The sequence below is a fragment of the Hypomesus transpacificus genome, chromosome 2 (assembly GCF_021917145.1).
Source record: "Hypomesus transpacificus isolate Combined female chromosome 2, fHypTra1, whole genome shotgun sequence".
In the NCBI taxonomy this organism is placed as follows: Eukaryota; Metazoa; Chordata; class Actinopteri; order Osmeriformes; family Osmeridae; genus Hypomesus; species Hypomesus transpacificus.
The window spans coordinates 9,605,537-9,619,358 of record NC_061061.1 but is presented as its reverse complement, the minus strand read 5'-3'; the positions used below and the strand labels follow the sequence as shown (position 1 = coordinate 9,619,358).

At 42.8% G+C, this 13,822-nt stretch overlaps 1 protein-coding gene across 1 annotated transcript; it reads right to left on the bottom strand.

Annotated features, from left to right (window-relative positions):
• Window positions 1–1,161: 1,161 nt before the first annotated feature.
• On the bottom strand, window positions 1,162–13,698 carry myo1eb (myosin IEb). The gene is made up of 27 exons (XM_047036677.1): window positions 13,404–13,698; window positions 11,434–11,571; window positions 11,070–11,159; window positions 10,187–10,281; window positions 10,003–10,090; window positions 9,656–9,745; window positions 9,337–9,468; window positions 8,859–8,993; window positions 8,556–8,688; window positions 8,092–8,288; window positions 7,148–7,228; window positions 6,842–6,928; window positions 6,639–6,725; window positions 6,313–6,480; window positions 5,737–5,822; window positions 5,519–5,600; window positions 5,105–5,310; window positions 4,772–4,916; window positions 4,549–4,663; window positions 3,969–4,138; window positions 3,665–3,810; window positions 3,402–3,548; window positions 3,051–3,208; window positions 2,774–2,848; window positions 2,460–2,679; window positions 1,911–2,086; window positions 1,162–1,778 (listed from the first exon to the last, which is right to left on the bottom strand). The coding sequence occupies exons 1-27, from the start codon at window positions 13,404–13,406 to the stop codon at window positions 1,702–1,704; spliced, it is 3,327 nt and encodes a 1,108-aa protein (XP_046892633.1). The 5' UTR covers window positions 13,407–13,698; the 3' UTR covers window positions 1,162–1,701.
• Between the last annotated feature and the right edge of the window lie 124 nt (window positions 13,699–13,822).

Here is a 13,822-nt window from a genome sequence, read left to right as displayed (position 1 = left end):
CCATTGACCAAAAAATATTTTATAGAAAAAACTATGGTTATCTTCTTTTGTTTTGTAAAAAAACTATATATTTTTTATATAGAGGCTATCTAGGCTATTCAGTATATGCTATATATTTTGCACATACAGGGGCTAGTGCCGCACAATGTGAAAACAACTGTAGGCCTATTATAGGCCTATATGCAAAAGCTATCTTCGAAATACCTGAACAGCTTACGTATTGTACTACTTGATAGACATCAGGGTGTGGGCATTAGCATGGGTCTTGACCTTGGCCGGCATTTGGGCTTGAGCCTCATGGGTTTGAACCTGGCCACTCATGTAGGCCATAATGTTGAGGTTTGGAAAACATTCAATTAATACTGACAAAAAAGAATTAGAAGAAATACACGAGTTTTTCTATTTTAAATGACTGCGGGCTACAAATCTGTGGCGAGGAAGGATTGGTCTTGTATCCCATTTTCTGTTGGTATCTGCGCTTTAGCTCTGTTTGACGCTCAGGTCCTTCTGGGCATAGGCCTATATTGCGCTTGCCGTTAAATGCCACTTTATTAATCTCATCCACAGCCTTTACATCTCATACCTCAAAGTTTACAAACACGAACTTTCGGGACATGTCATTGTCCACCTTCATGACCGTGAGGTTCGTGATCTTTGAATGCTTGCTTAAGACTTCTGAGCTGCCCAATCCATAGGCCCAATCACATCCTTTCCAAGGTTCTTGATGTGTAGACGTTGGTGAACTTGCAGCGGGTACTGCGCTCAGCTTTGCTTTTAAAGCGGTTTACAAATATTTTTCTGTAATACAGTTTACCATTCAATATTGTTATAGTCGTCTTGGAGGCCTTTCGGCTCTTGTTGCACTGCTTCGGCCCAAGTTCAAAAGACATTACCTTAACGCTGTTCTTTCTCAGGGTCGACTCGCGTTGGGACCACGTTACATGAATCGGAGAGTAGGCCTAATCAGTTTTATGTAACTCAAAGGCGTGTTATAGCCTACATCCACGGACTGCTTCGAATTGACAGTTATATCCAACGGAGCGCATGATGTAACATCATTTAGCCTAGAAATTCGCAACAAATGTATATTATTTATCATTTAATTGTTTTCTCACAATGTACATTGCATCCGTTGTCCGTGTGGAAAAAAAGAGAATAAGATAATCATCTAAACGTCTTTATTTTATGCTCTTCTAGCCAATATACAATCAAATAAAACATGTTTTTGCTGAACAATAAAATCTTAACAACTGACGTAATAGTAACTGTAATGTCGATATACATTTCAAGTTGTGCAGGATGCTAAAGCTCACTTGACTTACTTTGCTATACCATAGTTGTGTTAATTTGATACATATAGTACCACATACAAACAATTGTTTGATATGGTTATAGAAAAACAAAATGTATTCCAGCTTCAAGGACTACGTGACCCATATTTGCTTTTATATAGAAATGTGGCAAACCAGATTGAACAAATGAATTTCCATTAAACCAGTCTAAAGGGTATATTTAAAAGTGCTCAATATGGTTTTTAACATTTTCCTTGCTAAAATAGACCCCCCTTAAAAAAAAAAACATTGGGAGTACACTGCAGAATGTTTCGTTTTTGGCAAGACCATGATTCCATGATGTAAAGTCCTGTTGTTTTTGTGTCAACTGTTTGTGTTAGAATAAAGCATCCACTTTAAATGCTTTCAACTAGATCTTCTCAACATAGTTTCCAGGGAACATGCCTTCTCTCCCTCGCAGACGACCATACCACCAGCCCGAGGGATCTGTCAGTGTAAGATATAGGTGTGTGAAATGGTTACTGCTGTTTGCTTGAAAACATTGGTCCTGTTTATGGCTGAAACTGAGCCATAGCAATGGGCTACCTAGGCAGTACTCAATAGAAAGTGTATGGGTACCTTCAGTGAGGACCTCTATGACATCGTCTGGGTTGAAGCTCAGCTCATCTGTGTCCTGAGCATCGTAGGCGTAGAGCGCCCTGCACTGCGGGGTGCGAGGTTTAGGCCTGGGAGCTGGTTTAGGGCGGTTAGCTCCTGGGGGAGGCTTGTACTCCTTTGAACGTCGACGATGAAGACTAAGAGAAGAAGTGGGACAAAGAGAGAAAGGAGAAGGGAAAGAGAAAGAACATTCCTTTCCTTATCACTATAATTGGTATCATTGTCAATTTATTGCTGCTTTGGCAATATTAACACATTTATTCCATGACAATAAAGGTTTTTCCTGCAAGGAACTGAAAGTGAGAGAGAGAGACCATAGAAAAGAGATAAAAAATGTATAGAAAATACATTTAACTTATGTTAGTATTTCATATTTAATGTTAAAATATTAAGTAACTCAAAATACTTCAAGAATAAAACACCAATTGTGCAAAAGAAAGCAAAGTACTTCCTGAACATTTACCAGTTCTGTAAAAAGACATCTCCATGTGGTATTCTCTCTGCACTTACCCAGCCACCCCCTGATCAGGTACTCCCATGAAGCCCATGTCGGCCTGGCCGAGGTTGCTGTTGTTGGAGCGCTTGGAGGGCTGCCGGGAGCCCTGGTGTCGAGGCAGGCTAGGCTGATCCATACTGGCCTGCTGACGCAGCATTGAACTCCTGGACGAGGGAGGACGGCCGCCCTGGCGATCACCTCCAGCACGGCTCCCACCTCTAGTCCTGGGGGAGCCTGCGATGCACGGAGAAACCGGGTTCAATTCCCTGCTTTGTTGTAACTCCTGGTAAAGCCTGGTTTGATGTGTTACTGTGTTAGCCTTTCTCACCGCGTGAGTACTGTCCAGATCCAGGGGTCTGTTTGTCCATGTAGCGACTTTTCCTGTTGTCCCTGCGTGTCGGCCCTAAAATACAAGAACCAGGTGGGTGCATTAAAAAGAATGGTCTAGAAGATTCTTCAGCTATTTACTTAATTATTCCATAAACAGATGTTAAAGCATCTGTTTGTATCTATGCATACAGAAAATAATTCACAAAGATTTATTCTTAGAATCAGTGACTTTTACGGCTGGTCACAGTCCTGAGACTTAATAGGTTTTGACTCACTGGAGTTCTTGGGAAGTCCGGGTCCGATGCTGACTACAAGGACCTTACTGCTGGGCTTGACAACCACGTCGTCTCCCTGGCCCATCTGGAACTGGATTTGTCTGGAGCCTGCTGCCCCAAAGGGACCCCAGCCACCTTTCTTCACCTTAAACTCCAGTCTGGAGTGCAAAGAGAGGGGGATGAGGGACAGACGGGGGGGACACAAAAGAAGGCAATTTATTGAACTCTGAAGCTCCCAAAGACACCTAGATTCACAATGGAACAATTCTTTAACAGAACTACATTCCTAGCTATAACCGGTACGATAAATATTGGGTTGGTGTGATGCTTCTATAGCAGCTATGGACTAACAGGTTGTTGAACTTGAGAGGAAGCTTCCGGAGGGCCTTTTCCTCATAGCGCTTGTAGAGCAGACTAAGGAACTCAGTCTTGAAGATGCTCTGGAGGACGCTGTCATAGTGCTCCTCATGGACGATAAAGAAGTCATCCTGCAAAGTACTGTGGGAGGGGGGGGGGGGGGCAGAATAATAGGTGAGGTAAGGAGGGATGAAAATGTTGAATGAAGGAGTTTCTTCTTGTATGTAAAGTTATGGTGACTTGTTAGAACTTTGTACCTGAGAGAGATGGACTGGATCTTGTCAATCTCAATCTGTCTCTTCAGAACCTCGCGGATCTGCCCCTTGTCTGGGCCTTGCTTCACCTTTTCTCGACCAATCATGTACAAGAACTTAGGGGTCAGGATGAGGTCACGCTTCACAGTCTTTATGATAGAAAAAGAGAGATAATGAGAGTGAAGTTGACACTGTAGATATTCAGTGAAAAACGTAGAAGACATATCCATTCATATTGATCAAACTATGTATCATAGTCTCTCAAGAATAAAAACTAAGGCCCAAAAACGGACGGCCCCGAGCTTACCTTGAATCTGCGGTCATATTTGACGACCACGTCCGCAAAGTCAATCCTCTCACGGCGGCCCACAAACTGGCGGACCTCGGGGTGGTTGTCTGTGCCTATGTAGTCACCCACAAAGTTGCGGTTGAGGCTGTTCCTCCTTCTCTCCTTCTTGTTCAACAGGATGTCGGATGCTATAAAAAGGCACACCATATAGGTATCAACTACATAACAGTACATACACCATTTACAGAAGTATTTATGAGTACATAGAATGAGGTATATGAGGGGCAATATTCTTCATATTTGAGGAATTTTATCCTCTCACTAACAACCGTTCCATTGTTCCATCTATTTGTACAGTTAAAACACAGCAATTTACAGACTGTTTGGGAATAGCACATAAGCACCGATGTATGCAGTGTAGTGCGTTGCTGTAAGGGTACATAAAAAGCACAAAGCACTGTTGGTTTATCTTGTAATGGAAATGTACATTGGACTGTCAAAGCTCAATGCGAGTCCATATAATGATTCAAAGGGTAACCATTACACAGCTTAATGATGATAATAATGTTGAGTATGGTGATGGTGAAGACGATCTTACCTTCCTCCCTCATGCGGACGTACTTGCGCACAGCAATGTGTTTGCGCCAGGCTTTCTGGATGACACGGGCGTAGCCGTTGAACTTCCTCTCCCGCATCTCTTCAAGCAGGAACAACTGTGCTCACACACACATAACAGAGTCTTCAATAGATAATAAATAAAGAATAGAGCCTTATATAAGTGCAGGTGAAGGTGAGTTCAGGGGCCATCGACTTGTACTCACTGACTCTGGGGCTTTGATAAAGATCTTGGTCTTGCCCAGCTGGTACTGGTCCTGGTCCATGTTGACAGACTTCAGCAGGTGGAGAACACCCTGCCGTTCCTCCCCCTGCCACTTGGGCCATGTCTCCTTGGTTAGGATGGCATACCTGACACACGCACACCCCCACACACAAATATTGACCGAAGCACCATAAAAATGAATTCAATAATAAACAACCAAGACACTAATTAACTCTTCCCCCAATTCACACAAACACATTCTGTAAACACAGAACATGCCAACAGACTTTAGTCTCCCCCGAAATAAAATCCAAGCTGTCACTGGCGACCTCACCTGTGCAGAAACTTAGCGAAGGGCCGCCGGAAAGCGTAGCCCGCCCTGCGCACTCGGATGTTCTCGCGTAGGCCCAGGTACTCCACCTGGTGCTTGGCTCGCGAGTCCTCCCAGTCTCTCGGTTTCTTGGTCTCGTTGGGCTTGATGCAGCGAATGTAGTGTGGCGTGCATTTCATCAGCGTGCTCACCAGGGTGTTTGCTTGTTTCTGTGTGGAACAGTAAGAAATGCACGTGTAACTGAGAGGAACGGGTAATCTCACTCCTCCCCTCAGTATAAATATCCCCCACACATACTTTACTTTTTCCACCATTTAATTGTCAGCTAGGTGACAATTATACTTTGGGGTTATTACTTAACCCGGTTGGATCAGGTTATGACAACAACAAAGCACATTTGTCAATCAAAATAGATACCTTGATCTTGTTGCTAGCTGTGGTTGGACGGCCCTTCTTCTCTGCCTCAAGGTTTTCTTTGAAGAGGTCTTTGATGAAGACACTACCCAAATGGGAGCACAAAACAAACAGCAAATGCATAACGCCATTATTTAGTTAGTAGTTCTTGTCCTCAATAAGTAATTTGAATATAATTCGCAAAGTACATACACCCAATATGAGCATATTCTAACTCTTACAATTCGCTGCTCTGCATCAGTTCGATGATGTCAGGGAAAAGCACATCCCGATTCCTCTCACAGAAGCCACTGACTGTGTACGACACCTAGGGGAAACAGACTTGTTAGCCAGGATCCATATATCTCTGGTAATTATAGAATGAACACAATGTTGAATGCACCAAAATATTGCATAATGTACAAAGATGATCATATTGGACGATAGCTGGTAGCTTAGAATAGGCTCTTGCTTAGACACTACTAACTCGGAGTAAGGTGTAACTGCTGTTTTTGCCCCAGTGTGATGTACAACAACAAGTGTATGTACAATCACCTTTCCAGTAGGTGGCTCACGTCACCTCAGAGTTACATCTGTTGGCAGACCTGGCCAAATGGTTCAGATTAGAGTTCTGATTTGACTACATTTTCAACCGCTACTAAAGTATGCATTTAATGCGGTTGCTTTCACAATCGTTTGATCATGTCAAAGGGGTGGGGGAAGTTAAAAAGTTAGGAGGTATGTTCTCTATATATAATATTCAAAGAGAGCCTGGTCCACATGACATTTGACACCGGTCTGACACAAGGTGTCCTTGCCTTTCCCGCGTAGTGATGAACAATGAATCCTTTATTCCAGCTGTTAAAGTGTTCATGGGTGCCAATCTGGGATTGGAGCTTCTGGACCAGCATCTGGTCAGCGCCGTCGCCCTTGGCATGCATGGTGGCACACACGTCATCCAGGACACTCATGATGCCAATCGGATTCTGTGGCCATGAGGGGAAAATGTCAATGACGCTTCATCATGCGCTGGACTGCAGAAAACGTAAACAGGTGTGCGAAAGGGTACTACTGTACGTCTTAAAAGTGCCATACTTTGTCTGCATGTGATTGAAAGTGGTGCTTTATGTTAGGTAACGCTCACCAGTTTGGACTCGATGAGGTCACACACTATTTTATTGTTGAAGTATTCGATCGGGGTCCACTTGATTCCTTCCTGTACATACTCCTCCTGCAAAGGCAGAGACAATTGAGTGTGTGCGTGCCGGAAACGACAATCTTTACTACATGAACACATTTGTATGACACAACGCATGCAGATGTGTCGGAGCATCCAGATCCTGTTACCTGCTCAGCCTTTAGTGTGAGCTCAATGAAAATCTGCTGCAGCTTCTCGTTAACGAAGTTGATGCAGAACTGCTCAAAGCCGTTTTGCTATAAAAAAAATAAGAAGATTATTACAATGTATAATTGCAAAGAATATCGAAACTGTAATTTACTACAGACGGTGTTCAGCACACATTGTGTGCTTCTGGAATGTAAGGGTCAGCAATTTTTTTACACAAATATTAGATACACCTATGATCTATGTGTCAACCTGCTTATGTCACTACTGTAGGGTTACACAAATAAGGGCAGAAAGAAGGTGTTTACCTGGAAGATCTCAAAGCCATAGATGTCCAACACACCAATGTTAAACTCCTCATGGTCTTTCTGCATGGCCTTGTTGATAGACTGGGTTTGAAACAGAAATAATGTGGGAGAAGGGGGGGGTTCAGAGAAGGGATGAAGAAAGGGAAAGGTTGGAGAAGGAGGGTAGAAGAAAGAAATGAGAGAGAGAGAGAGAGAAATGGAAAGATAGGTATGGGGAAATGGGGAAAGATTATAAAAACAATTTCTACAAAGAAAATGGAATAGGGAGGGTGAGAGAGGAAGGAACATGGGATTGAACTTGCATATTGAAAATAATCAGATTTTCAAAGGATTGAGCTTTCACGTCCATCTACACATATTTCACATGGGGCAATGCAGAGTAAAAGCATTTACTGTTTATCTACTCTGCACTACACTTACGTTATTCCTAAAAGGCATGGCAAACGTAATGTGTAGCTATAACAGCCATGTCCTTGCTTGAAAACAAGACCTGACATGCGGAAACTGTGCTCTCTCTGAACGCATATCATTAGACGTGCCTTATCTTGTGCCATCTAACAAACACACACGCACACAAGAACAACTGAATAATGAGTACGAGACTGAATAAAAAAAATAAGGGGCTTTAAAAAGCAGACAAAAGCCTTCTCTTTCTGTCCCATAGATAGATGAAGGGCAAAATATAATAACAAAAGCTACAACTAATCCCTATGGAGGTAACACCTTACTCAACTAACACCCTCAATATCACCTGTCGATTAAAATATGCAGGTAAAGACACAGCATATGCAGTTTTACCTTATGGCTTACTCATGGGGCCTAAAAAGCTTCATTGAGCATTACTAGATTTGCTGTCTCTCTCAGTTCAACCAAGTGAACTTCCATGGATAATTCAATCTAAAACGAAACAGAGTAAACTGGAAAGTGCCAGAAGATGTACTCACGTCCACAAGGTAGTCGAAGAGACGGGAGTAGAGGGCCTTGGAGAGGGCGTCGCGTGTGAAGCAGGCCTGCTCCGTGTTGAGGGTGACGGCGATCGTCTCAGTCTTGCCCCCCCATTTGCTGTCCATGATGCGACTGGTCAGCTTGTTCTTCAGGCCCTCCTGGGAAATGCCCAACAGGAAGGCTGGGAAAGCCAGGACTGGAGTAGAGGAGAGATTAAAAGGAGGGGTGAGGAGGGGTTGGAAGGAGGGGTGAGAAGGAGGGGTGAGGAGGGGTTGGAAGGAAGGGGTGAGGAGAGACAGAACCATGAAAACTATGAGCAGACACATGTCCTAAAGGAAAAATACTGATTGATAAAATTGGAAACACCTGGACTATATCCTTCTACATTTGTTTCAGGGAAACAAATTCACAGAATGTACAAGGTGTCTAAATTGTGTCTGAATGTCTGTGTCTGTTTACTCACAGTCCTCACTCTCCACCACAGCATAGTTGCCCTCCTCTCGGAAGGCAATGTTGCCCAGATGCAAGATGCCTGCTACGATCTGCAACACTGTGTCCTGCTCATCCAGGGACAGACCCACAACAGACATGGCCTCCTGACAGACATGCAAGCACACACACACACACACACGCGCACACAATTGAAAGAAGTGAGAAACGGTCTTTGAACCTTTTAAGAGAACAAAGTGAAAGAAAATAACTTTGGATATGGGGATATTGATAAATAGAAAGCGACAAACAGAGAGAAAGAAAGAGACGAACAAACCATGGTGTCTGCTAACTCTTTCTTGTCATTGACGTCCTCTACAGTGTAGGTGCCGGACTGGTTGAGGTAGAGGTAGTAATCTGGCGTGGTGATACCCAGGTTCTCCCTCTGCGCTTTACTTGCGCCCTCTAAGACCTGGGATCGAAAGGTCATTTGAAATCAAACATACTGACATAGTTTAGGTCCCACAGCAGCAATGTATCTGTGTCTGTTGTTGAAAGCTTCTGGACTAACTGTACAATGTCACAAATCCTTTTCACACATGAAATCTACTTAACACGTTGTTAACGACACACAGTGTTTCATCTTCTCCCTCCCGGTGATGTGGTGACAAGCTTGGTCTCACCTGGTGACAAGCTGGGTCTCACCTGGTGACAAGCTTGGTCTCACCTGGTGACAAGCTGGGTCTCACCTGGTGACAAGCTGGGTCTCACCTGGTGATAAGCTGGGTCTTACCTGGTGACAAGCTGGGTCTTACCTGGTAGTAGATGTGAAAGTTTCTCTCCCCCTGGTTCTGAGACACCACCCTGGACTTCTCCAACAGGAAGTTAGAGATCTTCCCTCCGTCCGGCTCTCCTCCCCGACTGAACTGGATCTCAAAATACTTCCCCTGGGGAGACGGGGGTATATCAAATTGAGGTTCCTATCTTTGTGCTGTTCCTATCTTTGTAAATGATCAGGGAGTACAAATCTGAATTGTAAGTCCAAAAACAAGGTTTTGACCAGAGACATCTTTGAGCTTCCTGTCTAACCACCTCAAAGCTGTGGAGTGTCTGTGGAGTTCTGATTCTACTCACAAAGCGACTGGAGTTGTTGTTGCGGACTGTCTTGGCATTCCCAAAGGCCTCCAGCAGAGGGTTGGATTGAAGAATGATATCTTTCACATGCTGGGAAAACCAAAAAAAAGACAAGCATGATTAGCACAAAAGATGAGCACAGATAGATTTTAGCATCATTTATCAACTTTATATTATTACTGTTTTAATGTTTAATTCATGTTTCAGTCATTTAGACATGACGTGGTCCAAGTAATCTGGGTGTATGGTACAGTTACATATCATGGCTATTTTATTTGAGATTAATCAATGATCATTTTATTTCATGCTTGACTGTGAAGGTGTATAAAGAGAGAAGAAGCCTGCACCTGAACTTTGGCCCCTCCACCTGACACTTTGGAGATGTAGCTCATGATGTACTTGGCTGCTACTGTCTTTCCAGCTCCGCTCTCACCACTGCACGTAGAATAGATGAAGGATGGTAAAAAGCTGTTAAAGCATGTCTGTAAATCTGACATGGGCATCAAGAGCTGTTGGGTTGATTGGTCAGACCTGATAATGACACACTGGTTCTCACAGTCGATCATCATGTTGCGGTACATGTAATCGGCCAGGGCGTAGATGTGAGGGGGATTCTCATACTGGGACTGGAGAGGAAGGGAGCGGGGATCGAGGGGGGGGTCATATATTTGATAACAATTACCACCACCATCATCCTCTTTTCATTTTTGTTTTATATACAAATATATATGTAAAGATGTGTGTGGGGGGGCATGCTTTATTGAATTGTACAGTTCAAGGTAGAAAGGAAAAGCAGGGTAGAGAGAGAGAGGGGAGGACATGCAGCTAAATATGCTGGGCCGGATTCAAGTCCAGTTCAGCCACAGGGTGCACTGCCCCCCATCATCATTTTAACATTAACATTATCATCATCATTATCATCTCCATCATCATGTAAACATTAACATTATCATCATCATTATCATCTGATCCTCTGTGTTCTGCTTGACTAGAACCGAATGTTGGCTCCCTCTTGTACAGTGTGATCTTTACCAAATAGTTTCAAACACTGCAAAAATCAACTGCACTTCATCGACTGTAACGAGACAGACCAGTTTCCTGGAGGGGATTCTGTCATTAAGAAATTGTGTTCAAACCACTAGTAGACACTAGATTACAATGGTCACCAGTTTCAGTTGACTTCTAGCCTTGTTGTTTTTTTCCACAATAGAAGAACTGGAGCAGGCAGTGAGGTGTGGAGATTAACATAGATCGGGTAACTTATTAACTGTGCTTAATGGTTATGGGCGAGGCTGATAGACTGGATGTGAGCCAGCCTGAAAGAGACTTTAGTTTCACAGTAGAAAAGCCCTACAACATGGGAACCAAGAAGGTTATTCACTTCCTAAATTATAATATTGGTGTGTGTACTTACAGCTCCTTGGTACAGCTCCACCTCTCTATCAGTGAAGTATGGCAGCTGTTTGAAGGGGTTGACTGAGATCAGCACGGGTCCTATATATGTCTAAGCACAGCAGGTCAAAGAGGAGCAACCAACAAGCCAAAATCATATAGTGTCAATTATATCCGATGGATACATCCATGCCACCTTCTGTCAAATGTAACATGGAAGATCTTGTTGAGACACTAGAACATGTCCTTGTGTACTGTGTAGCCTATCATTAAGGCTAATCTCTTAACAACATGATTGTGTTGGGTGGGGTCAAAACATGTGTGTGTGTGTGTGTGTGTGTGTGTGTGTGTGTGTGTGTGTGTGTGTGTGTGTGTGTAAAGGATACAAAGATGTAGTCGTCCATGTATCTCTTCTTGAGATTGTCCGTGATGGCTTCTTCATTGATCTTTGACAGCAGGACCATGTCGTCCACCCCGCTGACCTTGACATTCTGGGTTTGCCAATGGTAACGCTCCTTACTCCCCTGAGAGGAGAGGAGAAGAGGGGAGAAGAGGGGAGAGGGTCAAATAAAAAGATGAGGGTATGAAGAGGTGATGATGAAACAAAAGTGTCGCTAAATAGTTTGGGATTTTGAAATTCTGATGCTCTAGCAACTGTTCAAAGTCAGTCCCTCGCTTTCACTCCATCTTTTTTTAGAATCCTGTGTTTTAGTAAGCCTGTATACTTAACACTCATTAAGTATTAAGCATAAAGTGCGTAGCATTCGGCCACGCACAAGCAGACTGGACTAAGTTTCTATCCAAGGGTCATCAGGCTTCTGAATGGACATTGATATGGACATTGATTTCTCCCTCGTCACTTTACATTGATACATTTCTCACTCGTCATTTTACTCACTGTCACTTTCAGCTCAATATTGCACTAACTGTACCTCACTTGTCTTGAGTTAGTATAGGTCTTGTCTAAAGTTATTATAGGTCATTATGTGTATTAAAGGTCTAGAATATCACATATTGCACACTATTTTGTATATTAGGATGTTTATTATTATTGTAATTATATTTTTAGTTTATCTTATTTTATTTGAGCTTATCATAGATGTAATCTATGTTCTTAGTACTTATATGTTATGTTATTCCAGGTTGCTTGTCTTGTCTTGTCCCAAGAATTTCAGTGCCCATTCTGACCTTGTGTTGTTCTGGGCACCTGACAATAAAAACTTGAAACTTGAGGTGCAAACAAGCTAAAAATGGTAACAGGTGAACCCACCAAAAATCACTGTACCACCCATCATTATGTGGATACATTTTAAGATTCAGAACCACATAAAGATTCTCCCTATTTCAAGTGAACGACTCAACCTTCTCTCATTTCTTTGGGATACATGATCTTCATGCATCAGTCCCCATTGGGATCCTGATAAGGTCAAGTGACAATAATGACATCAACAATAACCAACAAAAGGTTTCTGGTAGCAAAAATTGCAGCATGCAGGACAGACAACCAAACCCTGGCACATATATATGAAGTAGAAAAAAAACAAAAAAAAAAAAAAAACGAAATGCAACTTAAAGGCTGTATAAACCCTTTTTGATGGAAGCCACAATAATTGTAAAACACTGCCACCTGTGTGTGTACGGTATGTGTGTTGCATTGGGTTTTTAATTGTTGCTACTTTTTCTATTGTTAAGCTGAGAGGACAAAACTGAGCATGTCACTATGACTATTGCAAAAGTCTAGTCCAGTCCAGTCATTGGAGGGCCAGTCACAGTTCTCTGCTATTTTTAACAATGAAAGAGGAAGACAGGCTGTTTTTACCAGGGCACAGACGACAGTGGCTCGCTGATGACTTTAATTCCATAAGAGGACAGAAAAATTATGAGCTGAATAGGCTCCATTGGGCCTGGAGAGACACAACTGACCAAATCTTTTTCATCCAGAATTCTCAACATTCCTTCCCCTCTCCAGGCTGGTGTGGATAACCCTGCCCAAACACGTTTGTCCCTGCTGATTCATTTGAACCCACCGCATTTGATTTTTTTTTTTATCCCGTCAGAAGAGTTTGTCCCAAGTTAGTATTCAAGACCGCATTCTGAGATATCTGCACCCAACTCTTTACTCAAGTTAGTAAGATCACAAGAACTTGCGGAACTTAAATGGCTCGACTCAGGCCAGGGGCTTATAAAGTTTGTGCACTGTGCAATAATTGCAAATCTGTTTGGAAATGCAAGGATTTGACTGACCAATCTGTATGTGTATCATTTTCAGGATGGCCGCATATTGTGAAACGACGAGCTACGTTTTGTTTTCTAATACATTTAGGTGCGTGTCGAATAATGTTAAAACAAATCTTACCATTATCTCTTCTTTGCAACTTCCTGCTTCAGTGCGTGAATGCTAAGAAATTCACCTTCCCTTCCTCGAGCTGTCCAAGGAGCGTCCCTCGAGGCAAGTTGATTGTCATTTCATTTTAAAGCTGCTAAAACGTAAAATTTTTATCGTCCATTATATGAATGTCACAGTAAAAAAAAAAATCTTACAAACATCTAAAACGCTCTTCAAACGAGTGAAAACAGTAGAAAATTCAAAAGGAGGTGGGGTACGAGTATAAGATCACCGAAACGTCTGCTTAATAGCGGCATGTGTGGACAGGTAGGGGATATCTCCACCCCGTCATGGGACAGTGGGCTGGCCCTAAAAGCAAATCTCAGGTGAAGGACTAGTGTCCTCTGGTGGTGCACATACGCGACACAACATTGACTACAATCTCTTCA